This window comes from Juglans regia, chromosome 11 (genome assembly GCF_001411555.2).
Source record: "Juglans regia cultivar Chandler chromosome 11, Walnut 2.0, whole genome shotgun sequence".
NCBI lineage: Eukaryota > Viridiplantae > Streptophyta > Magnoliopsida > Fagales > Juglandaceae > Juglans > Juglans regia.
The window spans coordinates 21529976-21557698 of NC_049911.1; the positions used below are offsets into that span (position 1 = coordinate 21529976).

Below are 27723 nucleotides of genomic sequence, written 5' to 3' on the forward strand. Positions count from 1 at the left end.
CTTAATTTTCCAACTTCCGGTCCAAACATATTTACAAACCTAACTAGCAATCTTTAATCATGATGTCGAGTGAGTTTTATCTTGGAGATTTTTTGAAATATTCATTATAAGAAAATTGTTTATTTGTGACTAGTTATTTTCATCGAAAATGATCATTTTCTGTCACAAATACTTATTTGTTGTAAATAATCTTTATCGTCGTAAATAGTTCGTCACAAATACTTATTTTTTTTGTAGTGATTAATACCTTCAATTGTACCCGACGTCTCTCTTTGTTTGAGGCTGATTTTGTTTCTAAGATTATTTCAAAAGAAGAAGAAGAAGAAAAAAAAAAAAAAAAAAATCTAAATGACAAGTTCCTGCATGCTATCCAAGAAAGACCTTATTTTTTCTACATTTACATTGAATGCGTTTGGATAAAACACAATCCATCCATCACAAGTCCAAACGGTTGGGCTACTAAAATTTTAGTCATGTAAGTTGAATTAATGATCATGAGTATCACATGGTGGGGGCTGCCGATGATCTCCCATTTCTCTTGATAAGGCATTAATTGGTAGAATGTCACGAAAGACTTATTATGGTCCATTCACACTAAGGATGTCAATTCAATTTGAATATTCATTGTATTAATTTTTTTAATTTTTTTCATCTTCAGTCACATCGATCTATTTATCATATTTTAAACCAATTCATACGCCAAAAACTGAAATAAAAAGCCATTTAATATGCGACATATATATATATATATATATATATATATTAACTGATGTTAATTTAAAATGAATAATAACATATCTTATTGATTATATGTTTTTGGTTATTCTCAAAGTTTGGGTATTCTCAAAGTTAGCTCTTCCCATAACATGCTTAAAAGAGTATGAACTTGGGGCACATTTCATTCCCTCTAAAGAAAAGAGACAAGATTTTCCACTCACAAGTATCAACTTGTATTGTAACTAGGGTTTCTAAAATCCTTTATCAAGAATGAAGATTAGCAATCAACTAGCTAATAATTTAAGTGTTTGGCTTAATGGAATTAGACCCAAGTCACATCACTATTTATTAGGAGATACCATATTTAGGAGATGTTTAGGGAGTGAGATGATATGAGAATTTTATAAATAATAGTAAGATAATTTGTAAATAATAGTGAGATAGCTTGAGTTAGGCTATGTTTGGGTAGTTGGGTGATCTTAGATGATATGTGAATATTAGTAAAAAATTGATGAAAATAGTAATGATAAAATATTAAATAATAGTAAAAAGTAGGTGAAAATTAATGATAAAATATTGAATACTCTACTATCCAAACACAACCTATATTTTATGGGATTTTGGAAAATGAGAAAAATAAAAAATTGAATAAAAAATATTATAAATTTAAATATTGTTAGAATATCATTTTTTAATATTAATTTTATTTTATAATGTGAAAAAATTGAATTTTTTTTGTTTAAAAGTTTAGAAAAATTATAATAATTAATTTTAAAAATTTGTAATGATTAATTTGAAAATATTTATATTTAAATAATATTTAAAAATAAAATGAGATGAAAATGATTTAAACATTCCTTAGCAACACATTTGATTATTACATTTGAGAACCATCGACAAAAATAATATTTTTTAAAATCCTTTTAATTATTATTAAAAGAAAATAGAACTTTACTTTTATTAATAGTTGTCAAATCAGATGCTCTTAACAAAAATAATTAATTAGTAGATGTGGGCGTTATACCCTTTCTGGCTAGATTGCAATCTGCAGAGAGAGGCATTGGGATTGACAGCCAGAAGTTTTGCTGGTCAAGGATCACTGCTGTGCATAATGCAATTTGAGAAATGAATTCGGGACTCAAAAAGGGTCCCCAATGGGATTTTTTTTTTTTTTATCAAATGATTAAGAAAATATTCTTTAATGATATTGTAAATTTTTTATTTTTTTAAAAATATTTATGATGATTAAAAAAATATATGAAAAAAAAGAAAAATGTTAACAAAGTTATTCATTCAATGCTGTGCATAATGCTTTAAGATATAAGAATTCAAGTACTTGAATTACCTCTTCCCTTTCCTTTCCGGCAACAGACCACATTATTAAACATCGTACCCACATGCAGGTTGCTCAGAATAAGGATGCGTATGAACCCTTCTCAACATGCGGAATTACACATTATGATAGACATCTTTCTTTGACTTCAAAAAGTAAAGTATAAAGATGTGCAATTGTAGACACAGTTCATTAATAACAGAAGTAGACACTCTCATATTGCATTACAAATTTCATAAATATCTGAAAAAGAAAACTCGACTTTTTAGTCTTGATGTGTCCGATCTCTTTCTTGCTTGATACTCTCAATACCCTCAAGTTGAGTAAGAACGTTAACTGATATCTGCTTTCTGGATTTGCCATTACTAAGGCAGACAATGAAAGCTTGAAATGGCAGAAAACAGTCAAACCAATTCATACCCCTATTGAGAATAGAACGAAGAGGAATCTTATACATCAATCACTATTCATTCTTACATTTGATATTTATCGTTTTTTTATTATAGGATGTGAGAATTTTTTTCATATGATGTTGGATGTGAAGTAGTAAATAGTGATTGATAAAAATTTTTTTTCTAGAAGAACACAACATTATTAGAGAAGTGCCTCTTTTCCATCCTTTAGATCTTTTATAGTATTGTCCTCTCTTACTATATCTGTCTTTCTTGGCGGAGGTGAAATAGGTCGGTCTTACGGTATGGGTGACAGTGTGACACAAATTCTGCAGAAGGAAAACTCCAAACAAGGGGAGTAAAAGAATTGTCATCCTTGTTATCAAAATCTTGAGTAAACTTTAAAAACACTTCAATATTAAAAAAAAAAAAAAAAAGATTTGGATTTGTCGGCTCCGTTGCATGTGTTATGTCAGTTAAAGGATGACCCATCATGATTCTTCAAATTATGGAGAAGAAGAAGGAAAGAAAAAGAAAAAATAATTATATATATGAGAGAGAATATTAATTTTGACAGAGAGACAGCTTTAGCTTTTTCTCGTGTAACGTGGTATTATAATTAAGCGGACAAATCCAGCAAATACCCAGTAGTTGCCGTTTCTGCATTGTTGGCCAACTTGCCGTTTCTACTCTCTTTCTCCCTCCCCAACGCGCGATCCCCCGCCCCCCCAAAACATGTGACAGTGGTACAAAAATTACAAACTACCTCTCCTACCGCAGTTCTCTTGTTTCTTTATTGCTCAATCTAATTTTGTTTGGGTCAGTTCTGAGTTGTACTTGGCAGAGACTTTCCCAGTGAAGCAAATCTAAGTCCTCTCTCTCTCTCTCTCTCTCATATATTCTTGAAACATTCGGATGATGGGTGCTTGGGTTCACCTTCTGTCGTTGAGGTAGAAGACCCCCTCTTGTGTTACTCTTGCACTCTCTACATTTTGTTATCTAGCAGTGAAATATCAACGTTTTGCTTAGTAACATCGTAGAGAAATCAGAAAGAGAGTTTCTTAGTGCTTGATTTTGTTATCATGAGGGATTTTCCTTCCTGTTTCGGTGAAAATGGCGTCCAAGTCGCTGATTCATCCTCTTCAAGTGCAGCCAAAGCGGCTCAAAATGTGGTTACCTGTGTCTATCGGTGTAAATTGCGGGGTCGTTGCTTGATCACTATTACATGGACCAAGACTTTGATGGGTCAAGGCCTTAGCGTTGGGATTGATGATTTGGCCAATCAATGCCTTCGTAAGGTTGACATAAAGCCCTGGTTGTTCTCTAAGCGAAAAGGGTCTAAGAATTTAGAGGTGGATTCTTGTACAATCCAGATTTACTGGGACTTGGCTAATGCTAAATTTGGTTCTGGGCCTGAACCATTGGAGGGATTCTATTTAGCTCTTGTGTTTAACCAAGAAATGGTTCTACTTCTTGGGGATTTGAAAAAAGAGGCATATAAGAAGATTGAGGCTGACCCTGTACTTCACTCCAATGCCATTTTTATTGCTAAGAGAGAGCACCTTTTCGGGAAGAGATTTTATGGTTCAAAGGCTCAGTTTTGCGATAAGGGACAGATGCACGATGTCACAATTGAGTGTGACACTGTTGGGCTAAATGACCCATGTCTTGTGATTCGGATTGATAGTAAAATGGTGATGCAGGTAAAGAGGCTGAAGTGGAAGTTCAGGGGCAATCACACCATTGTGGTGGATGGCCTTCCAGTTGAAGTGTTTTGGGATGTCCACAATTGGCTCTTTGGTAATGCTATGGGCAATGCTGTTTTCATGTTCCAAACTTGCCTCTCTGCTGACAACTTGTGGGGTGCCAGTCACTGCACTTTTGACCCTTCTGTATTAACTTGGTCATGCCCTCAGCAAATTAGCGATTCCAATTCACAAGGTCTTGTTTTCTCACTTGTTCTGTATGCTTGGAAGCATGAATAGAAAGTGTTATTTTCATCTTTTTTGAGTTTCAACAAATACCTGTAGTTGTGGTTTTGATAATAGAATGTGATTGAAATACAAGTAAATGCAGATTACTAGTTTTTCTTTCCGCTTCCCATTTCACTTCTCAAACATTACTTATTTACAACCACATAGAAATGTCATTCCTGCTTGTTTATAATGGTTCAAATAAGAAATCTTGTTTTGATATTCCTCTGAGAATTGTTGAAGGGAGAAGGATTATTGGGAGATGGGTCTGCAGTAGTGTTCACCAACAAGAAAAGTGTGTACTGCAGCTGTGAGTATGATCTCTCTTCCAGTTTCTCGTCACTGTGATTAACAACAATTACAAGCCTTCGTCTCAAAAGAGAAGCAAAAAGGTCGGTGAACACTACTTGATCATTCCCTTAGTTGCAGATACTTGTGATTGATACAGATTGAAAGTTATAATTTATTATGGAGAAGCCATGGAACAGGTGTGATGCATATTTCTTCGTATATTATCACGTGCTGGTAGTTCAGATACATCAAAAGAGAAGCCTTAAATGACATAAGACGCAAATGATTTGTAATGGAACTGAAGTATCCCGGTAATAGGCTTTAGGAAAATTATCTTTGCAAGTCGGTGTGGATGACACACTCGACCAAATTCTGCCATGTTAGCAGTGTGGAAGACGCAGCCTCTAAATCTCATATCAAGTTTTGCCACGTTAACAGTGTGGAATGTGTGCCCTCATAGCAGCTTGCACCTCGAACTGGAAGGACTGTACATTATTTATGTCCTCTGTAATGCAAGATATGGTTGAAGGTAGGTCAAGCTGCACTGCTCACAGGGCTCAGCAGTAACTCAACCCCAAATTCCCAACCTAAAAACGGAAAAAAACATGAAAAATCCATTTATGTGTCTGATTTTCTTTGACTTTTTGGATACATAACAAGGAAATTTAGGTTATAATCGGTAGATCGTAGGATAATCCTTTGGGTAAAGAGTTCAAAAAAAAAAAAAAAACTTTGAAATCAATTGAATGGTTCATTCTGTAACAATCGACAGCCAGAGGCTTTAACATACTTCCCCCTCCCAAGAAGAAATGCTTATCTCAAATGGTTTATATGGGATAAATGTCATTCACTTTGTATCCAAAAGTGATGCAGAGGTGTAAACTCGAATAATTTTGTATGGTCGTATCAGATTCTGCTGTAGTAACCTACCGCAAGGCAGAGGTGGTGTTGTCTGCTGTTTGGGACCGTAATTTGTACTATTCATTGAAGCTACTCTCACTCTCACATGACCCAGAACTCTCGTCTTTCTGGATAAGCTTGAAATTTTCTACAAGCAATTTGTTTTAGGGGCATGCAACCATGTCTGTGTGTTAGGATTTATACCGTCTCGTCTCTATCATGTCAAGCTGCCATGACATTTTCTTCAAGCAATTTGCTCTAGATAATGAATAGAGCGTGAGCTTCACATACAGATGTAGCATCACGTCTCTAAAATCACTACAATCACTAAAATGGTTGTTTTAAGTTATGGGAATGGTGATATAATTATTTCAATTCATTGTAAAAGAGACAAAAATAATTGCCTCAAATCCTTAAATATGGGAATAGTGATATAATTAAAAGAGTATTTCAATTAATATTATCAGACTTTAGAAAAATCCATATAAATATCTAATATATGCCTCAATTTTTTTTTTTTTTTTTTTTTTTGAGTGGGGTGATAAAATAAGAGAGAAGACATACATTTCACCCTTCAACTGATACACATCTAACATTTTGCACTCAAAACTACCAACACCACATAATGTGACTTTCAACTCCAAAAACAAACAAATGATACGATCGTTCATTCCTGTATGTTAAAGTGAATGAAAAACTAGTAAACAATTGATATGATAGGAGTTAGACTAATTCAAATCACATAAACAGAAAGACAATAGAGGAATGATTTGTGAGGCTGTCGCCCTAACATCAAGGTTTCCTTTCTTTGAACTACACTAACAGCACATTATGGAATTATACAAAAGAATGCGGGAGACTTCAGTTGGCAGAAAAACGGAGAGAGAGAGCGACAAAGAGCTACCGGCACAGCTGAATTTTAATTGATATCGTTGCCTAAACCAAACGTGTCTTCAACACCATTTGTCACCCTCTTTCTTCGCTCGGCAATCATCTCTGAATACGCCTGACAAAATAGAAGAAAATATAGAACTATTCCTTAACTGTTCTTTTTTCTTTTTCCATTTCGGTTTCTATTTTCGCTAAATCTTAATGTAACATGTAATTCCAAATCCAAGATAACTCTGTACAATGCTGAAAGGAAACAAACAGCAATTGAACATGTTCCTCACCAGATTCTATGTCAAGGTCCCTTGTCATTTCCTTTAATTCTCAGGAAGAGTACGACAATATTACTAGGAACTATTCAGCCTGACAGTACTTACTATGAATCAATAAGAAAATAAGCAAGTACAACATAAAGTTCATGGTTCAGTAACAATTTCCATATGCCTCATTGCCCGAAGCACCTAATCATGCAATATCTTTGCAAGTTCTGTCCTAAGTAAATTTTAATTCAGTAACGCAAATCTACAATGTCAACTAGACCTTTCAAGAAACAAATAATTATAAGCATAAATGGTTAATCATTGTTTCCACATATGCATCTTACTTCCATAGAGATTCACATTCACTTTCTCATTTTTTCGGCACAGTGTGTTTCTCCTACCATAACAGAGGCTGTTATATGAAATCAATGGGAAATCATCATTGGATCTGAGATTTAAAATATGCATCCCACGTCCATCATGTTAAATTTCCACCCTTTCAAGCCGTAAATGGTGAGAAATCAGGAAAAGATACACTTTATACCCCAAAACGGATACTCATTACCAAAGCTAAGACATTGCATCCTTAAACAACCAAAACATTACAATGTGTACCTTCCGCTAAGATGCGATTGTTAAAATTGTGGTATAGCACCTACTTTTTGTCATCAATGGTTAAAATTAGATGAAAGTTGATATTTGACAACAAATGGTAGTTCGAAGGTGAAATGACTCAACTTTGTAGTTTGGTCACCATGTTATTCGTTATCAGTTTGGAGGTGCAAAATATTTTTCTTGAGGAATTATCATTGGAAGTGAAAAGGGAGTACGTATATTTGCAAGAGTATGTGTTTCAGAGAGAGACGGGGGGAGGGAGACTTCAAGTATAATACAAGGGGCATCTCTCTAAACATCTCCAAAATCCTAAAGGCCAGTTTATAAAACAGAAACTACATTAGCTAAGCAAGGAATATGCAAGAATTAATTAGCATGCCCCAAGAAGCAAAAGGGGTGAGGGGGGTTGGATCCCATAAAAAGAAATTCATTAACTAGGAGAAGATGCTCAAACCTTTGGATAAGAATACAAAAAGATGTACCACCATGTGCATATTAGTAACAATATGCCGATTGTGACAACTACTGAGTGAAAAATTAACCAGCTACTAGCAGTCACTGATACTCCAGTTAAAATTATCGTCCATGGTTGACACCTAACAACAAATGGACATGAAGGAATCAAGTCAAATAGTAAAGCAAGCACAGATACAAAAATAGGTCATTCATAAAACAATAGAACTTTTATACATGCTGAAATATTCAATTCAACAGGAGTTATTGGTTCAAAAACATGCCCAATAAAAAATTTGTGCAGGTTTAGTAGTCACAAGTCATCTCCGCTTTGCAATACATGAGGAAAAATTGTCAAATATGCGGTTAGTAACTCTATTTAGCTGCCAAAAGGTGGATAGAAAGAAAAGAAAGTTCGGATTTCTTAGCCTCGTTATGAAATAAACGAAGCATCATACAACTGTTTTCCGTGACTAACCATTTCAAGTGACGGAATGGATCTTTAGGAACACAACCTAAAGTCATGTATCATTTTGTGGTTCACTAGAACTACTTATTTGATCATATTAGCTAACTTCCATTTTGCTCTGTCCATCTTCTACAAGATTCCTTTAATGGTAGCTTTCTATACTTATAAGCAGTCAGGTCAAAATGGTTGTGCTATGAAAATTGACCATTTAAATCAACATGAGAGTGATTATGCAAATGTATCATCTTAAATAGTACCAAAGAAGAAATATGGAGTCACAGACCAGTTTAGCACGAGGTCATTATATTGATCTCATGAATTGCCATCATATCAAGCTAAATTACTATGTACCAGTGGCTGTCACCTCAAAAAGGTCACCATTAAGGGGGCTGAAAAGTTGAGACTCATAGGTATATAAATAAACCGATTGATATTACATTTTGAAACACCACTTAATTCAAAATTTGTTCTAGTAAGTTTACCCTTCAATGACATTATTCACTTTTGTGGTCAACATTTGATAAGAGACTTAGGGCTTGTTTGGACACTTAGGCCTGGTTTGCTTTCAAGACTAAAACCCAAAACTTTAAAAACCTCTCATCTCATCATTACAACTTTTCCAAATTCCCATACAAAATAAAACAAACAATTCAACTTTTTCAAATCCCAAAACAAAAATAATATCAAAAAATATATTTTAACAATATTTTATTTAACTTTTTAACTTTAATCTCAACTCATCTCATCTCTAAAAACAAACGAGGAGACATGTTTGGGAAGTGAGATAAGTTGAGAATATCTCATCTCATCTCAAAACTTCTCATGATTTCCTACCCAAACATCATTCAAACACAAAATACTTTTCAATTTCAAATCTTCAACTTTTTCATTTAATCATTACCTAATTATTACAACTTCCCCAAACTTCCAAACAGAACACAAAAAACATTACAACTTTTTTAAATTTCAAAACAAAAATAATATTCAAACAATTTTTTAGCTTCATAATATTTTTATTCAACTTTTTTTCTCTCATTTTCCAAAACCCAATAAAACATCTTAACTCAACCATTTCACTACTATTCACAAACCATTTCATTACTATTCACATAATTTTCATCTCATCTCATCTCACTTCCTAAACATGCCCTTAGATATTCTCAAAATTTATTTTCCAAACATCACTCAAATACAAAACATTTTTCAATGTCAAATCTTTAACTTTTTCATCTAATCGTTACCTAATTATCCAAACACAAAACCCAATACAACTTTCCCAAACTTCCAAACAAAACACAAAAGAATACAACTTTTTCAAATTTCAAAATAAAAACAATATTAAAAAATTATATTCAAACAATTTTTAAACTTTATAATATTTTTATTCAGCTTTTTTTCTCTCTTTTTCCAAAACCCAATAAAACATTTTAACTCAAACCATTTCACTACTATTCACAGAACTATGAGATGTGAGTCTACTAACTTGCTTGGACGGCAGGACTCGAGCAATCTTTCTTTATTTTAGTCTTTTTCTATCCCTTAAGAGTCTATTTTCCTTTTTTTTAATTGAAAACATCATGCTCACAAAGAGCAAAGCATTCATTTTTATAATGGATGTTGATCCATTTGCTCTATCAAACCATTGACTCTAACACAAATTACCATTGGCTCTATCTGCACCTACACTAAACAAATCACATTGATTACTAATGAATAACTACACAACGTTAGAACCCAATAGGTCATAATTAAAATTAGAAATACCTGACTTGGTTTAATTCCATATGCAAATCAATTTTGAAGGGTCTTCCACAGATTCTCTCTTGATCATTCTAGTTAATTATCTGGCACTAAACTTTATGTATCCAATTAACTAGAAACTTCAACTACTTGCAATTAAAATAAAAACTACGGGAAGTGGAAAAAAACGAAAAAAAAAAAACGCTGAAGTGTGAATCTTATCATCAAGACGGTTACAAAAATAGGGAAGAACCGCAGCTCAAAGTAGTATAGAGATTCTCAGACCAGGAAAGGGAGATATAATTCAAATTAATTGAGCCCAGCGTATTACTGCTAATATCCATATAAACTCGAGAATAATATAATACTAAAATGTATGGTGATATGTAACATACAAACACACTAAATTAACCAACATCGGAAAATAAGCTTTAGGAATTACAACAAAAAGGGTAATCATAAACAATGAGGATAACGAAGTAACACTGAAAGATAAGAAAGATCCATGAATGAAAAAGCACTCACCAGGAAGGTTTGGTGTCCCAAACAGTGTCATATTCAAGAGAAAGGTAGTTGAGATACCCATCCATATCATCAACGACTCCGTTCTCATCCAAAAAACGAGACTCTCCAGAGTCACTTTCGTTGCTTCCAAAAACTATGGTTTTGCTGGGAATCCGTACGGATTTAAGAGTTGTCGAAGAGAGGTGTGGGCAGAATACGGAGTTGGAGAGTTGGGTTTTGGAAGGGGAAAGATGGGGTCTCAATGAAGCGGCTAGAGAGAGAGGGAGAAGAGAGAGACTTCCCATAGATGCAGAAACAGTATAAAAATATCCGTTTTCCTTTTCCAGACTCTCAGTTCAGTTGAGCCTGGTGTTTTATCATTTTTATGGCCTGGATTGGAGGTGGAGTTTATCACTTTTTTTTTAATATATATTTTTTAATTTTTATAAAAAAATACTTTTTAAAATTTAATACTAAATTTAACACTAATCAAGCTTATATATAATTTTAAGACTCATAATATTTTTAAAAAAAAATATTAGGACACACTCAAAATGGGCAAATTGCTTCTCAGGCTTGTTATTTTGCTCCAGCATGATCTCTTTCTTGTTATTTCTTTCTTTTCAGGTAATGTAATGCTATGTGTTGTTAGGACCCCAGATTTTTCTTGCTCATTTATTGGTCCATGAATTACAAATAGTATATTCTATAAAATAGTTTCTGGTTATTTATAGCAGATGAAATCCCCAGTATTCCCAGGAAGAGATGGTAACCTTTGAATCATCATATGTCTTCTGATGTTTGAAAATTGATGTTTTAATGAAAGAAAAGATCAAATTTATTTTTAAAATATACTACTACTGATCTTTATGAGTAGCCTTGGCAGCTGTCTATTCTTAGAGCTCTGCAAAGAAACAACACTAACCCCTGATAAAACCCCAACCAATAAAGTTGCAGAAAGAAAAACCAGCACTGCAGCCAATTCATCTCTTCTGCCAATAGGAAAAGTGTGAATGTGAGAATAAGAAGAACATCTGCTGGTTGTACTTAAGATCAAATTTCTTCCCAATCTTCAATGTGACTTCTCTTACAAAAGAAAATTCCATGTCCAATGTTTATACTTTACCTTTTTTAACAAAGTATGTCTGATGTAAATACTATGTCTTTTTTTTTTAGTAAGGTAGAATCTTTTAGAAAAGTAGACATGACCCTTGTACACAGGACTTACATAAGAGCAACTCCTATGATTGATTGTCTAAAGATACAAGGAAGTAATGAATGTTCATATCATTAAAATCTATTACAACAATAGAAGAAGTATTAAGAAAAAACATTCTAAACTTGTCTATTGTCCATTCCCGAATGTCGAAAATTCTTGTATCTCTCTCAATCCATATGCACCACCTTAGATAAATTGGGACCATCATCCACATTACTGCAAGTTGAGTATTGCCTTGGATGCCTGGTCAACTTACTAGTAAATCGATCACCCTTCTCAACATTTCCCAAAATATCTCATTCTAGCAAAGATATCGTTCCATAAGCTCATGACCACATCACAATGCAATAATACGTGGTCAACAAACTCCCTACTCTTTTTGCTCATACAACATTAATCTATCACATGAATTGAGAAATGCTACTAAGCTCCCAAATTTATACCACTCAATATGTCCCTTGATATGCCACATGTCTTATTAAAAAATTATAAAAATTTAAAACACAAACATAAAAGGGTAGAAGAAATTTAGGATTTTGATTTTCATCTTTTTGTATTTTCGGGAGCCAATTTGTTTTGAATATATATATTTTTAAACTTCTTATAATAAGTCACGTGGCACCATATTGTTATATCAAGAGAGTAAGTGAGTGGTATAAATTAAGAGACATAGTAATATTACCCATCACAATTTAGCATTTTCTTCGATTATCTACGATGAGAATCGTCTCTAAGGAAGTCATCCATATGAAGACGAAAACTCCCTGGTCATATATTTCCTTTCCTTGGCCTGAGCAAATTCTTTTCGACCCACTTTTGCCTTGGCTCTTGAGCCAGAGCCCAAGCCCAAGCCCAAACCCAAGCCCAAACCCAAGCCCAAGCCCAAGCCCATCTCCACATATTGTTTCAAGCTTATCAATTCTTTTTTATTAGAACTAACTACTAAAAGCACTCTCAATAGATTCTCTATTTTGCAATTTTTTGTGAAATAGAGAACAATATGTGAAATTAAGGCTTCCATTGGATTATGTAAAATCAATGTAAAATAAATATGAGTTGAAGTACTTCTCTACATTGTACATGCACTATTCATCTATGTAAATATTTTTTTATTATTATTTCTTTCTTTTTCCTAATTTTTCTTTATATTTCTCACATTTACACTTCTATTTATAACATAAGAAAAAGTTATAATATTATTAAAACATTTTATTTTAATAAAAAGAAAAATAGTCATGGTAAAATTTTTTCAAAACATGATAAAATGATAAAAAGTTAAAAAAAAAGGATGAATGAGTTTTTTCATCTTTATTTTCTTTTTAATTTTTTATTGGGTGTGACAATAGATTCATATTAATAATATTGAAAAATCTGAGAATATTACAAATTTAATGGTAATTAAAAATATATTTAAAATTAATAAAAAAGAATAAAGAACAAAATATTTATATGATATAGAGAAAAAATAGATAAGTTGATGTATAGTTAATTATAAAAGTTATTAGTTAAAATAGAGAAGTGCCTAAACTTCTTCCACTTCTTGCATGACGGTGCGTCGTCCCTTTCCTGAGCAGCAAAGGTCCCTGTGTGCCCTTCATGCGTCGTTCCCTTCCTAAGCTGTAGAGGCCCCTTCGTCCCCTTCATCCCATTCATGCCGACGGTTTTTACACTGTAGAGTTTGTCCCTTTCAGCCTGCTCTCCACTGGCAACTTCGCACACTGTCTCGGTGCCTCCGAGGTAGGATTCACGATGACCTTACTCCTCCCTTTTGTTTTAATTATTTTAATTATTATTTTGGAACATTGATGCTTTATGATTGTGGCGAGTGAAGGAGTTGAATGTTTGATACTTTTCAAACAAGTTTGGAAAAAAATGCATAAACAATATCAGCAGTTGCATATTATTTTCCACTTACATTATTTTAATTCACTGCATCGAGGGAAAGGGTGTGATGTTTGATATTTTTCAATCAAGTTTGGAAAAAAAATGCATAAAAAAATAAAGTGGCTCGAGCCATCATGGCTATTTCATTTGACAACCTGAAAGATTTTCGTAAAACTCATTCCTCTTACCCGAACTGCTACAAAAATTCATTGATTAACAATATTACATGCTGGTTTGCAAGTTCAATGGAATATAAGTTTCAATCAGGATGGAAGCTAGCACAACATAACCTTAAATAGAATAAAGAGATGACCTCGAGTTTAAAAAAAGTTGAAATACTGAAATACATATTAGATAGTATTCAAAAAATACAATAGATCATAGAATTCCAACTGGGCTTGTTTGCAGCATGTTGTTTGGCTACATGTAGGTTTGCTTTGCCCTGTAGATGATTACAAAAATAATTTATATGAATCTTTTGCTTCAAGGGTATATGTTTTGGTTAAGTTATTTTAAGACAGTTTTGAGAGAAGGGTTTAATGCTTACCATTATTTGTTTCAAGTGTGTTTGTGTTTCCGACTTGCAATGTCTTCATCGCAATTGCATTTATCATATTTTTTGGTTGATCTTTGTTCAAAAAGTGCTCCAATATGTTTATGCGGGTCGATAGCACGTCTCAAAGTCTCGAACATCTCAAGAAATCCAAGAAGGCATTTTTTTTTTACTTGTCTAAAGTGCAATAAGGAGGTCATTATTAACAACTATTGTTGGTATACTTAATTTCCTATACTATTGAAGTAATCTCTCAATTTCTTACAATGATTTTTACAAGTTGTTTGCTACAAGGAAAGCTATACTGCAACTATTTTGTATGGACAAATTTTGAAGAAGGAAATGAAAGTCTAGTTGCAAAGAAAAAAGAACTCCAGCAAAGAAAGGAAGAACTTCGAAAGAGAGAGGTTGAAATTCAAAAGAGAGATAGAGAACTCCATCATACAAGGGAAGAGTTTCAAAAAAGAGAGGAGGGCATCCAAAAGAGAGTGTTGGTTCTTCTTAATGATCGAGATTGCACTTTCTTAAACTTAGAATTAGTATACAATGCTTGAAATTACTTCTACACGAGTGAATGGGTTATACATGGGATTGTGCAGTTGAATGAGTGAAAATCTGTTGTCATCTCATTCACTCCTTTCTTCCTCGGTGCATTGTCAAATTGATTAACGAACTCTTTTAACGTGGTCCCCGAATGCACAAAACCATAAAAAAAAATGAGTTAATGCTCTCACTCCTCCAAGTTGTCCTCATTCCAGTCCAAAATGTTCAGATATACAGGAATCCAATGCATTATCTCACTATATAGACTTTGAAGTCATGCACTCTTGATTAAACTATACGTATCAAGTAACACCTCTAAAGACTTCTCAAACTCTTCAAAAGTCTGACAATCATAAACATATTTGTACTATGCACTATTCAAACCACAATTATATTTAGAATGAGAACCCAACTTCTCTTATAGTTTTTGTATAATGTGTCATAAACAATATCTGTGTCGGCTATTTGGAGAAACTATTGCTATCGCATTTTTATGGCTTTGTCCTGGTCAGTGATGATATTTTTTGGAGCTCTCTCATCCATACATTTCAACCAAGTCTCAAATAACCAAACAAATATATCTGTATCTTCGCTTGAAATTAAACCTACTCCAAAAAGTATTGATTGTACATGGTGGTTAACACCTACAAAATGGGCGGATGACATGCCATATCTATTTGTTAAGTATATTGTATCAAATGTCACAACATCTCCAAAATACTAATATACTGCTATGCTATATGTATCAGCCCAAAAAATATTTTTTAATCTTCCATTGTCGTCCAAATCCATCAAAGAATAGAACCCATCATTCTTATACTGTATTCTCTCAAAATACTGACAAAGTGCATCAGCACCTCTTTTACCAAACTTAAGGTGTCGGGTCTTATCAATATAATTCTGTGCATCTTTCTCAACATCTGAAAAATTATCGAATCCACCTGCCTTGACAACCAATGACCTGAAACTTTTAACCATACTTATGTCTGCCTTATCATTAATATCTAGCTGCCTTTTTACGAAATCAGTACTAGCTCGATTATATCTAAAAAATATTGCCTTTTGTGGACTTAGCTCATGATTGTGTGCATTCTTGACAGTAGTTATATACAACATCTCATCAAGCAAAATTGCATTAATCTTCGCCTTACAATCTGTTTTCGTTATCGGACGTGGTTTAGAAACATTTGAAGTAAGGTTCCTTACCTTACCACCACCAGCACAACCAAGTGTTACATATCTAACACTCTCATCGTCTTCCCTTTTACTTCTTTGAGTCATTACGCCAAACCTAGTCTGTTTTTCATATTGCTTGTAGAAGTCCAAGAGCCCATGTTAAGCTTTAAACGACATCCCTGACCTTAGCTATATAACACCATTATCATCATTCCCATGACTGATCGATAGTACTTGCTCAACCAGTGAATTATTCACATCAATATTTCTTGAAACATCAATTGTAGTGCATGTCTCTATATGTTTTTCTCTCAATAATACCTCACTAGCCTTTTGCATTATCATTATACCATAACGCAAATCAGGGAAGGGAATGGAAGGAAAGGTATAAACCCAACTTGTTGTATATATAAAGTCTGGTTGTTTATATGTACATGAACGCAACAATTTTTGGTATACCTACTGTTGTTCAATTAACTTGTCTCCCACATTTGAGCTATCTAGATAACTACTGCTTTAAGAAGAAAACAATGATTGCTTAGTAGACAAGGTGGGTTTTGTCATATTCTTAGGATTACTTGAACTTGGTGGATAGGGAATTGACGGAACAAAAGGATATGAAATTGGTGGTCCAAAAGGTACTCTTGTCGATTGCTGCAATTTACAATACAAAATTATAAATATAACCTCGACAGAGTGGATCTAAACATAAACACTTCCAAGATGAAATTCATCACCTCATATCTCCATGGATAATGTGTAACACCCCGACCCCGAGGGTCCGGAGAGTTAATTCATAAAACCTGATAATCAACTCTAACAAGGCTAGAGTACTTCCAAATTCAAGAATTTATCCATTTTCCCAAACCTCAAATCGAACGTATATACTTCAATTAAATAAATCAAATAAACTCATCTATCCAATATTCAATCCAACAACCCAAATAAAATCAACTTTTCTTCATGTCTCAAATAACAACTAGAAATAATATAACATTAACATAAGTATCCATAAACCGTCTAAATCCATTGAAGCAAACTTAAGAAAGATAATTAACCTCCAACACCAACACTAATATCATGAGATACCCAACAACAAATCAATGTTAATCTTCTCCATAGACTCTAATACTGATCTTCAGCTGAGCCATCGATGTCATCTGAAATATTATGAAGATTAACGGGGTGAGTTATCAACAACTCAGTAAGCAGAGAGCATATACTAGCATGTAAACATGAGCATTTATAACATTTGATAAGCCGAACAAAACATTTACTTTCAGAATGCAGAAACAAAACTTGTACAAAAACATTAGAGCGAAATTTTCAGAAAAATAAACTTATTCCAAAAATAGAATCCGTTGGCATTTCTAAACTGAAACATTATAATCTTATCTTCATTTAATATCACATCGGGACAATACCATGTTTAACCCCCGTGGTAGGGTTATAAACCACCATTATACCCGTGGCTGGGCCATATTCCATGTTTCACCCCCGTGGTAGGGTTATAAACCACCATTATACCCGTGGCTGGGCCATTTCCATGTTTCACCCCCGTGGTAGGGTTATAAACCACCATTATACCCGTGGCTGGGCCTTAACAGAAACAGAACAGATTTCATCGAAAATCCGATTACAACCATATACAGAATTAGAACTTCATGCCAAGGTTTTCAGATGACACATCATATCAAAACAAAACACTGAAAGGTTTCAGATCATTTCACATGTTCGAGATAAACATAAACAAAATATTCTCATTTGTTCATAACAAAACTTTTAGGAGATGTTTGGATTCGCAGGACATTTCAGCTCATCTCAGCTCATCTCAACTCATCTCACTACTATTCATTACTATTCAGCAACTTTAACTCATAAATCTCACTATTATTCACAACTCATCTCATTACTACTCATAATCCATCTCAACTCATCTCAACTCATCTCAAGTCATCTTCGAATCCAAACGTCTCCTTAGAATTCCTTAATCGCTCTTCTACATAGTTCAGAAACAAAGTGCACAAAACTAGCTCATGTCTACACCAGTCATGACAGAAAACACTTTCTCTTATATTGAATTTATGCATATGCAGAATAAATATCTGAGGTTGTTTTCAGCTCATTTCTTTTAAAAAACAAACACGTTTATTTTCAAAGTCAATCTCATTTTATTTCTTTTATGCAAAACTAGTATATGAACCCCGCTTACCTGGACTTCTTAGCTTTTCAGAAATTTCTTCAAAAAATGTTGAGTCGACTAATAATCGTCACCTATAAAAAAAATAATCACACAATTTCCGTAAGTTTTCAACCAATTACGGATTTCCATATTTAAGCCTAAGCTTCTAAAATAATCTATCTTAATTTCTCAAAACTTAAAAATCCTCATAATCCCAAAGTATATCATTACTTCATAAAATCACCAATATCCACCACAACCCACGTCATACACAAAACACCAATATTTAAACCCGAACAGCCAACAAATCTCATAGTCTAAACCAATCATACTAACAACTCCATCACCCAATCCAATCAACCCCGTTACTCCTCGGACTCAGTCCGGCAAAACCAATCAGCAATTAAATACAGTGTAATGTGCTAGTGCAAAAATACATTAAATTCACGAGAATTCTTTGAAAAAAATACTTACATTGCTATATAATGATTTCCGAAGGATCACGAAACTGCAAGAAGTGGCGGCTCAGCAACGTAACAGTGTAAAATACACTGTGGCCGTGGGTCTCAAAAACCCACTTTTCAACGGGACAAACCAAGACCCAAAATTGATAGGGTAGGGCCTAGAGAGGTCGGTGAAGCCAATGGTGGTGGTGGTTTGCCGTGGGTGGCGGCGCAATGGGTGTTTTAGGCCAAAAATGCACAAATCGGAAATGGACTTGGTCGGGCTTCACCGGTGACGGATCGGAGCCGGGGTTGGGTCCATTGGGTAGCTGGGAGGTCGAGGATGATGTGGTGAAGAGATGGTGGCCGGAGGTGGCGCGACGGCGGCGCAGCGGCGCAAGGAATGCCGCGACTTCGTGTGGTGCGTGGAGGCTAACGGCGGCGCGGCTGGGGCTGGAAATCGGAGAGGGAGGTCGCCGGCCGGTGGGGAGCACGATGGGGTGGGCGGTGTCGCACACGACGGTGCGACGGCGGCGGGCTGGGTGAGGAACGGTTGCACGGCGTGAGAGAGAGAGAGAGAGAGCGCGGGAGAGAAAGAAAAAGGAAAAAAAGAAAAGAAAAAAAAAGAAAAAAGAAAGAGAGGAAAGAGAAAAGTAGAGAAAGAAATAAGGTCCAATCCTTAAATCTTGGGTCACAAAAAAAAGATCCAACGGAAACGATTTTAAAACAGCAAGTAAAATAAAATAATTCAAACGTAATGATTAAAATGAAAATAAATAATTAAACCCCACAACAAGTTAATTTAATTTGAGAAGAAATTTAAACGCATAAAAATAATTAATTTAGAGAAAGCACTTCAAAAATAATTTTCACAAAATTAAAATCATAAAAATAACACAACTAAAAATCCAACAATTTTAAAATAAGAAAATAAATTTTAAATTAATAACAGATAATCTTTAAATAAAAAAAAATACACTAAAATACGGGGTGTTACATCCTTCCCCCCTTAAAAAAATTTCGTCCTCGAAATTTGTAAGGTCAAATATCACGCTAAAGCAGAATGCCAGATACAACACAAAACACGCTCGAAAAGACCATACCAACAACAACTCCCAACAAGCGTGAGTAATGTTCTCTCAAGTCTATTTTCATAGGCAATTCCATCATACTCGTATTAGTCCCCCAGTGGCACAACACGTCCAGTATTCTTAGGGTGGCAATACTATCCAAAATCTCATCTTTCCACAAGAGCCTTTACACAACATCCAAGGAATTCCAATGATTATTACTATTTTCGTAACACGATCTGCGCTAACCTCAATCGACTCCTATGTTAAAACTCACAAACCTTAATTGAATTCTACAAGTTGGTAACCTATTAGCCACTTCCAAAGTTAACCATCAATAAACATTTCCATCATCCAGACCTATTATCTCAAAATCAACAAGAATTATATCCTAATTCCGCACCACCAAAAGTTTAATCTCTAATTCCTTAAGATCAGCATAAGGTTTGAATCCTTAAATAAAACACAACATAATACCATTGAGTACGAGGTAGCTCAACGCCTACTAACCAAAAAAACTCTCACCACATTTGGTAGAAAAATTCTTTATCTCCAAAACCATGAACTATTACACACTTTCCTCAAACTCACCAAGAATGCCTTCTTGAATCCACACCAACTATGATCCTTAAATTTGATATGGATCAAATCCCAAAACTTGCCACTAAAACCTCGAACTAATAACAATTATTATCCAAATTGGACCAATATCTTCAATCCTCAAAGAAATAATCCCCTTAACAATTCTTATATCAATAACTCAACTTCGATCAATCCCATAATAATGGTCACATACTATCCAATCTCCAAAATAAATCAAGCTAACACACCAAGCCTGCAGAAATAAAAAAAATTCCAATCTCATTATAAATCAGTCCTTCAAATTGCAATTCTAAAACCTTAAAACTTTAAATTATATAAGAATCACTTTCTGAGATCTGTAAAATTAACAAACTTATATCCAATAATAAAACTATCAACTCCCGAAGCTTTCAAAATCAATAACATTAAATGATAACAAATCATTTCTTAAAGTCTGCAAAACCTTAAACTTTTGGTGAAATTCTCGTAAATCTACCCTTAAAAGTTTGTTGAACTTACAACCTACTATTCTAAAGCCTCATGTCATACATCCATGAAATCGAAAATTTCAAATATCTTACTCCCCAAATAGATCACCCAGACTATGCCGTTCCTTTCAAACCTTGATATTATAAATGCACACCAAGTTGATAAAAGTTCAAGTTTACTCTGCTAAATATAACAAAAGCGTTCTCAGTCATACCATCATCCTGCCATAACTTAATCCTTAACCTGCTTTTCAGCTTCGAACGAAACGAACAAAACAAAATAAACTTAATAAATATAATAATATAATTTCAATTCAAATAAAATAAAATCAAACAAAACCAAATAAATTCAAGTTAAATAAAAATAATAATAATACCATCTGTAACACCCCGACCCCGACCCCGAGGGTCCGGAGAGTTAACTCATAAAACCTGATAATCAACTCTAACAAGGCTAGAGTACTTCCAAATTCAAGAATTTATCCATTTTCCCAAACCTCAAATCGAACGTATATACTTCAATTAAATAAATCAAATAAACTCATCTATCCAATATTCAATCCAACAACCCAAATAAAATCAACTTTTCTTCATGTCTCAAATAACAACTAGAAATAATATAACATTAACATAAGTATCCATAAACCGTCTAAATCCATTGAAGCAAACTTAAGAAAGATAATTAACCTCCAACACCAACACTAATATCATGAGATACCCAACAACAAATCAATGTTAATCTTCTCCATAGACTCTAATACTGATCTTCAGCTGAGCCATCGAAGTCATCTGAAATATTATGAAGATTAACGGGGTGAGTTATCAACAACTCAGTAAGCAGAGAGCATATACTAGCATGTAAACATGAGCATTTATAACATTTGATAAGCCGAACAAAACATTTACTTTCAGAATCTAGAAACAAAACTTGTACAAAAACATTAGAGCGAAATTTTCAGAAAAATAAACTTATTCCAAAAATAGAATCCGTTGGCATTTCTAAACTGAAACATTATAATCTTATCTTCATTTAATATCACATCGGGACAATACCATGTTTAACCCCCGTGGTAGGGTTATAAACCACCATTATACCCGTGGCTGGGCCATATTCCATGTTTCACTCCCGTGGTAGGGTTATAAACCACCATTATACCCGTGGTTGGGCCATATACCATGTTTCACCCCCGTGGTAGGGTTATAAACCACCATTATACCCGTGGCTGGGCCTTAACAGAAACAGAACGGATTTCATCGAAAATCCGATTACAACCATATACAGAATTAGAACTTCATGCCAAGGTTTTCAGATGACACATCATATCAAAACAAAACACTGAAAGGCTTCAGATCATTTCACATGTTCGAGATAAACATAAACAAAATATTCTCATTTGTTCATAACAAAACTTTTAGAATTCCTTATTCGCTCTTTTACATAGTTCAGAAACAAAGTGCACAAAACTAGCTCATGTCTACACCAGTCATGACATAAAACACTTTCTCTTATATTGAATTTATGCATATGCAGAATAAATATCTGAGGTTGTTTTCAGCTCATTTCTTTTCAAAAACAAACACGTTTATTTTCAAAGTCAACCTCATTTTATTTCTTTTATGCAAAACTAGTATATGAACCCCGCTTACCTGGACTTCTTAGCTTTTCAAAAATTTCTTCAAAAAATGTTGAGTCGACTAATAATCGTCACCTATAAAAAAATAATCACACAATTTCCGTAAGTTTTCAACCAATTACGGATTTCCATATTTAAGCCTAAGCTTCTAAAATAATCTATCTTAATTTCTCAAAACTTAAAAATCCTCATAATCCCAAAGTATATCATTACTTCATAAAATCACCAATATCCACCACAACCCACGTCATACACAAAACACCAATATTTAAACCCGAACAGCCAACAAATCTCATAGTCTAAACCAATCATACTAACAACTCCATCACCCAATCCAATCAACCCCGTTACTCCTCGGACTCAGTCCGGCAAAACCAATCAGCAATTAAATACAGTGTAATGTGCTAGTGTAAAAATACATTAAATTCACGAGAATTCTTTGAAAAAAATACTTACATTGCTATATAATGATTTCCGAAGGATCACGAAACTGCAAGAAGTGGCGGCTCAGCAACGTAACAGTGTAAAATACACTGTGGCCGTGGGTCTCAAAAACCCACTTTTCAACGGGGACAAACCAAGACCCAAAATTGATAGGGTAGGGCCTAGAGAGGTCGGTGAAGCCAATGGTGGTGGTGGTTTGCCGTGGGTGGCGGCGCAAGGGGTGTTTTAGGCCAAAAATGCACAAATCGGAAATGGACTCGGTCGGGCTTCATCGGTGACGGATCGGAGCCGGGGTTGGGTCCATTGGGTAGCTGGGAGGTCGAGGATGATGTGGTGAAGAGATGGTGGCCGGAGGTGGCGCGACGGCGGCGCAGCGGCGCAAGGAATGCCGCGACTTCGTGTGGTGCGTGGAGGCTAATGGCGGCGCGGCTGGGGCTGGAAATCGGAGAGGGAGGTCGCCGGCCGGTGGGGGGCACGATGGGGTGGGCGGTGTCGCACACGACGGTGCGACGGCGGCGGGCTGGGTGAGGAACGGTTGCACGGCGTGAGTGAGAGAGAGAGAGAGAGAGAGAGAGAGAGAGAGAGAGAGAGAGAGAGAGACGTCCGCGCGGGAAGCATGGGGGAGAAAAAGAAAAAGAAAGAAAGGAAAAAAAAAAAGAAAAGAAGAAAAAGAAAAGAGGAAAGAGAAAATGTAGAGAAAGAAATAAGATCCAATCCTTAAATCTTGGGTCACAAAAAAAAAAAGATCCAACGGAAACGATTTTAAAACAGCAAGTAAAATAAAATAATTCAAACGTAATGATTAAAATGAAAATAAATAATTAAACCCCACAACAAGTTAATTTAATTTGAGAAGAAATTTAAACGCATAAAAATAATTAATTTAGAGAAAGCATTTCAAAAATAATTTTCACAAAATTAAAATCATAAAAATAACACAACTAAAAATCCAACAATTTTAAAATAAGAGAATAAATTTTAAATTAATAACAGATAATCTTTAAATAAAAAAAAATACACTAAAATACGGGGTGTTACATAATGGTTGGTATTTGAACGTGGTGCAGACGGTGGAAACAATGTAGGTGACATGGTCCCATGGCAACCAATCTGGATATAATGGTCTTGAAATTTCCTGAAATAATATTGAACAATGATTTATCACAAAATTATAAATCACACCAATAACATGGCTTTCATATAGGATAAGAGTATTTGAGTGAATGCAGTAGTGTTAGTAGACCTTGTAGCACTGCTGGTAGGCCTTGCGCTTTCTTTCCCTTTCTCCATCGACTTCCCTTACCTCTATGTAAATTTTCAGGTAATTCAATATCAGAAACTAATTTGATAAGATTTACACTTATTTAATCATGAACCATTAGTATTAAAGACGCTCATAGTCTGTGTTTCATATAACACTTCTTTAAACTTTTTTAATTGAGACATCAAATCTATGAATACGATCATAGTATGTGTTGCATTAGACTTTTAAAATGTTGAAAATTATGTTCTGCATCCACATTTAGGTGTTCACTAAACATTCAGAAAAGTTTAATACCAATCACATATAACCAGTGACTAATTATCAAACATATAATGGGCATTATTAAAGAGGTATACTTGCAACTATCAATGGGACTCAGCGTAGGTCATGTTTCGGAACTTTGCTCTGAGGGAGGACCAAATCCACAAAATGAGTATTTTCACCAGATAGTTGATGGGTGGTATGTGAAAGCCAAGACATGGGTGTGCATGAGAACAAACACGAAACTAAACAAGGTAAATGGGGGGTGGTGCGTGGGAGCATGGTCTAGATCTACAAAATGAGGCATGTGTGAGGGCAGAGCAAATACCTGGTTGGTGGCGGCATTGTGGTAGAGGAGATGAGCACCTCGAAGTCGGTGGGTAGAATAGCTCGTTCAAATTCGACTGGTAGGCAGAGGTCTCTTATCGAGAGTGGGCTAGGTGAAAAATCACTAATTTGATTTCGGTTGATGTTACCGGCCGATGGTGGTGGAGGAGATGATCACGATGTTGAAACTCAAACAACACAAAACAACCTAAGTCATGCGAGGTTGGGCAGTGGCAAAATGAATTTCTCTTTTGAATGTCCAAATACAATTTGTGAAAGCAGTGGATTTTGGTGATTGTGGGATATGGGCTTTTTGTAATTCGACCTAGGTTGACATGGACAAAATTGTGGAGTACTTGGGGATTGGATTTACAAACTGTACGTAGTAGTTCTCTTTCAAAATTGCCCTTCTACATGAATCTTCATCTTCCCCTTTTCCCCTCCATCTCTTCAGGTATGAAGATGAATCTTCATCTTACACCATCTCTATACTCCATTAACATTATATATCTACCATGAGCGTTTAAACATTTCTAGGCAACATATCCTCTACCACCATCCCAAAAAGTTGCAAGGAATTCTTTTTCTCACCATTCGAGCATTCCTCAAACATTTTAGCAAAATCATTTTACCGTTTAAACCCTTAAGATCACTTCTTTCAATACCTTCCAACTTCTCAAATCAAATGACTGTCTTTCCTCGTTATTGTGAATATCTTTGACTCAACAAGAAGCTGTTTCGAGAATCATATCTTTAAAACATGTAACTCACTACTAATCAACTTGAATTCTGTCATGAGCCTTATGCACATAGAGCCATCTCAACTGTCAGGGGCAACACGTTAGTTACTGAGATACGATTTTATCTCTTATTTATTTATTATTCCATGTACTGTTTATTATTAGTGGTCCAACAAACGTGGGTCTGTTTGTTGGTTATTGTCATGGTCTTTAGGAATAAAGGGCTTAGTGACTCAAAAGGAAATGTTTGTTTGTCAGTCCAGTGGTTGTGGGTTAGTGTTCCTTAATTAATTGATTATGGTTATTAGTTTTAGTCGATTTATTATGGAGTCTTTGTATTTAAATATCCAGTTTACAGTTTACGTTAATGAAACCATATGATTCCTTTTGCTCATTGCATTGCATGCATTTAGAAGGACTGGTCCCTTGAAGTACCAGATTATTATTTACTTTTAGCTAGGACATGTAACGGTTGGTATACAAAGCCAGGTCGGTTTCAATATAGAGGGGACTCGACTATCTCAACTCTCTGAAGCTATCACCCAGTTGAAAACTGAAAATGCTGACTTAAAGGATGCTCAGGCCGGCAACAAACTTTGTTGGAAGAGCTCATCCAACAAGTTGGCAACTTAACATTGTCACCAATTACACATCCATTTCCCATACCATAACCCATCCACCGTACAACTCCTCCCACACTTAAAGCATTGACCCTAGCAGTAGTAGCCACTCCGAATTACCTCATTACCATGTCAACCCAATTTTTGAAGCACAAGAGAGAATTCATAGCCATACCATGAAGCTTGACTTTCCCAAATTCAATGGATCCGACCTCGCTGGTTAGGTCTTTTGGGCCCAGCAATGTTTTGCATACTATAATACCCCAGACACCGAAAAGATTCAACTAGCCTCATTCTACATGAAGGGCAAAGCTTCAACTTGTTACCAATGGTTGGACTCCCATCCCATTTCCACTTGGCCTGGGTTTGTGCAAGCTTTGCAAATACACTTTGTACCCACACCCCTTGATGACCCAGTGTCTGACTTCACTAAGTTAAAACAAACATCTACGATCGAGGAATATCAAACATATTTTGAGATTCTCTCCAACTGCATCCTAGGCCTCCCAGAGGACTTCCGAATTAGCATCTATCTTAGCGAGTTGAGGGATGACATTTGAATTGTGATCATTATATTTCAATCCACTACTCTACCCACGACTTTTGGGCTAGCCTGATTGTATGAAGAAGAGGTGTGAGAACTAGAGGCCTTATAATTTACTCAACCAACCTCAATCTCACAACTTCCTCCCAGAATAAATTTTCCTAGACTTCCAGCACCCAGCACACCTACTCCTCCCCATCCAATGGGACCCAACCCTAAAACCAACCTCTACACCCAAATCAAAACACCAACCCCAAAACCAACCTCCCTGTTTAGTGTATTACCTCAGCCAATATGAAGGAAAGGTGTGATCGTGGACTTTGTTACTATTGTGATGACAAATGGGCTCCTAGACATAGGTGTCGAACACCTAAATCATTCTTACTAGAAGGGTGAGAACCAAAGATGTAAGAAGAAATTTTTGAGGAAGTTTCCAATGGACTGGATATGGGCGAAGTTCAAGGTGCCCCTGAAGAAGGAAAGTTGCTGAAAATTTCCCTCAATGCTATTTCGGGAATACCAACTCCTTAAACGATGCGATTGTGGCGACATATTAGGGAATTAATTAGTGGTTGTCCTAATTAATACAGGGAGTACCACAACTTTGTAGATCCAAATGTGGCAAGAGGGGCCAAGCTACATGATAAGGGAAGCCACAATCTCACAGTAATGGTGGCTAATAGGGATTTATTACCTTGTTTAAGCTGCTATGAGGCAGTTCCTTTTTATTTACAAGGTCATTCTTTCTCTACCACTATGTACCTACTACTATTGTGGGGATGTGATCTTGTTCAGTTGTGAATTGGCTTTATTTACTAGGACCAATTCTTTAGAATTTTACCAAGCATACCATGAAGTCTAACTGGCATGGCAAGACAACTTAGCTCCAAGGGCTTATTCCCTCGGATCTCACTATGGAAGATGCTGAAAGTTTTTATTTACAATCTTCGAGAAGTCACAGAGGGCTTGTTCTACAATTAATGAAGGCTTTTACTGGTAGTTCCTCAACCACTGATAGAGCAATTCAGCTAAGTTTTTAAGGAGCCTTGAGGACTTCCTTCTCACAACAGTCAAGACCACAACGTTCCTTTAATGGATGTCGCCAAGCCTGTTAGTATCAGACCTTACTGTTACTATCAAAAGGAGGAAATTGAGCAAATAGTAAATGAGCTAATGGAAAATGGGGTCGTTCGCCCCTATTCATCTCTGGTGCT

General features: G+C 35.2%; 2 protein-coding genes across 2 annotated transcripts; one reads left to right on the forward strand and one right to left on the reverse strand.

The window, feature by feature from the left end:
- Positions 1 to 3085: 3085 nt before the first annotated feature.
- On the forward strand, positions 3086 to 4507 carry LOC109018384. The gene has a single exon (XM_019000541.2). It carries the CDS (start codon positions 3525 to 3527, stop codon positions 4425 to 4427), a length of 903 nt encoding a protein of 300 aa, XP_018856086.1. The 5' UTR covers positions 3086 to 3524; the 3' UTR covers positions 4428 to 4507.
- A 1709-nt stretch (positions 4508 to 6216) lies between these two features.
- LOC109018376 lies at positions 6217 to 10914 on the reverse strand. The gene is made up of 3 exons (XM_019000532.2): positions 10557 to 10914; positions 7824 to 7965; positions 6217 to 6612 (listed from the first exon to the last, which is right to left on the reverse strand). The coding sequence occupies exons 1-3, from the start codon at positions 10838 to 10840 to the stop codon at positions 6526 to 6528; spliced, it is 513 nt and encodes a 170-aa protein (XP_018856077.1). The 5' UTR covers positions 10841 to 10914; the 3' UTR covers positions 6217 to 6525.
- Positions 10915 to 27723: the final 16809 nt, after the last annotated feature.

Coding starts and splice junctions, on each gene's coding strand:
- LOC109018376 (XM_019000532.2), bottom strand. CDS start 10,840: ATGGGAAGTCTCTCTCTTCTCCCTCTCTCTCTAGCCGCTTCATTGAGA. Junction 7,966..10,556: donor TGGGACACCAAACCTTCCTG/GTGAGTGCTTTT, acceptor ATTTGTTGTTAG/GTGTCAACCATGGACGATAA. Junction 6,613..7,823: donor TTTTGTATTCTTATCCAAAG/GTTTGAGCATCT, acceptor CTATTTTGTCAG/GCGTATTCAGAGATGATTGC.
- LOC109018384 (XM_019000541.2), top strand. CDS start 3,525: ATGAGGGATTTTCCTTCCTGTTTCGGTGAAAATGGCGTCCAAGTCGCT.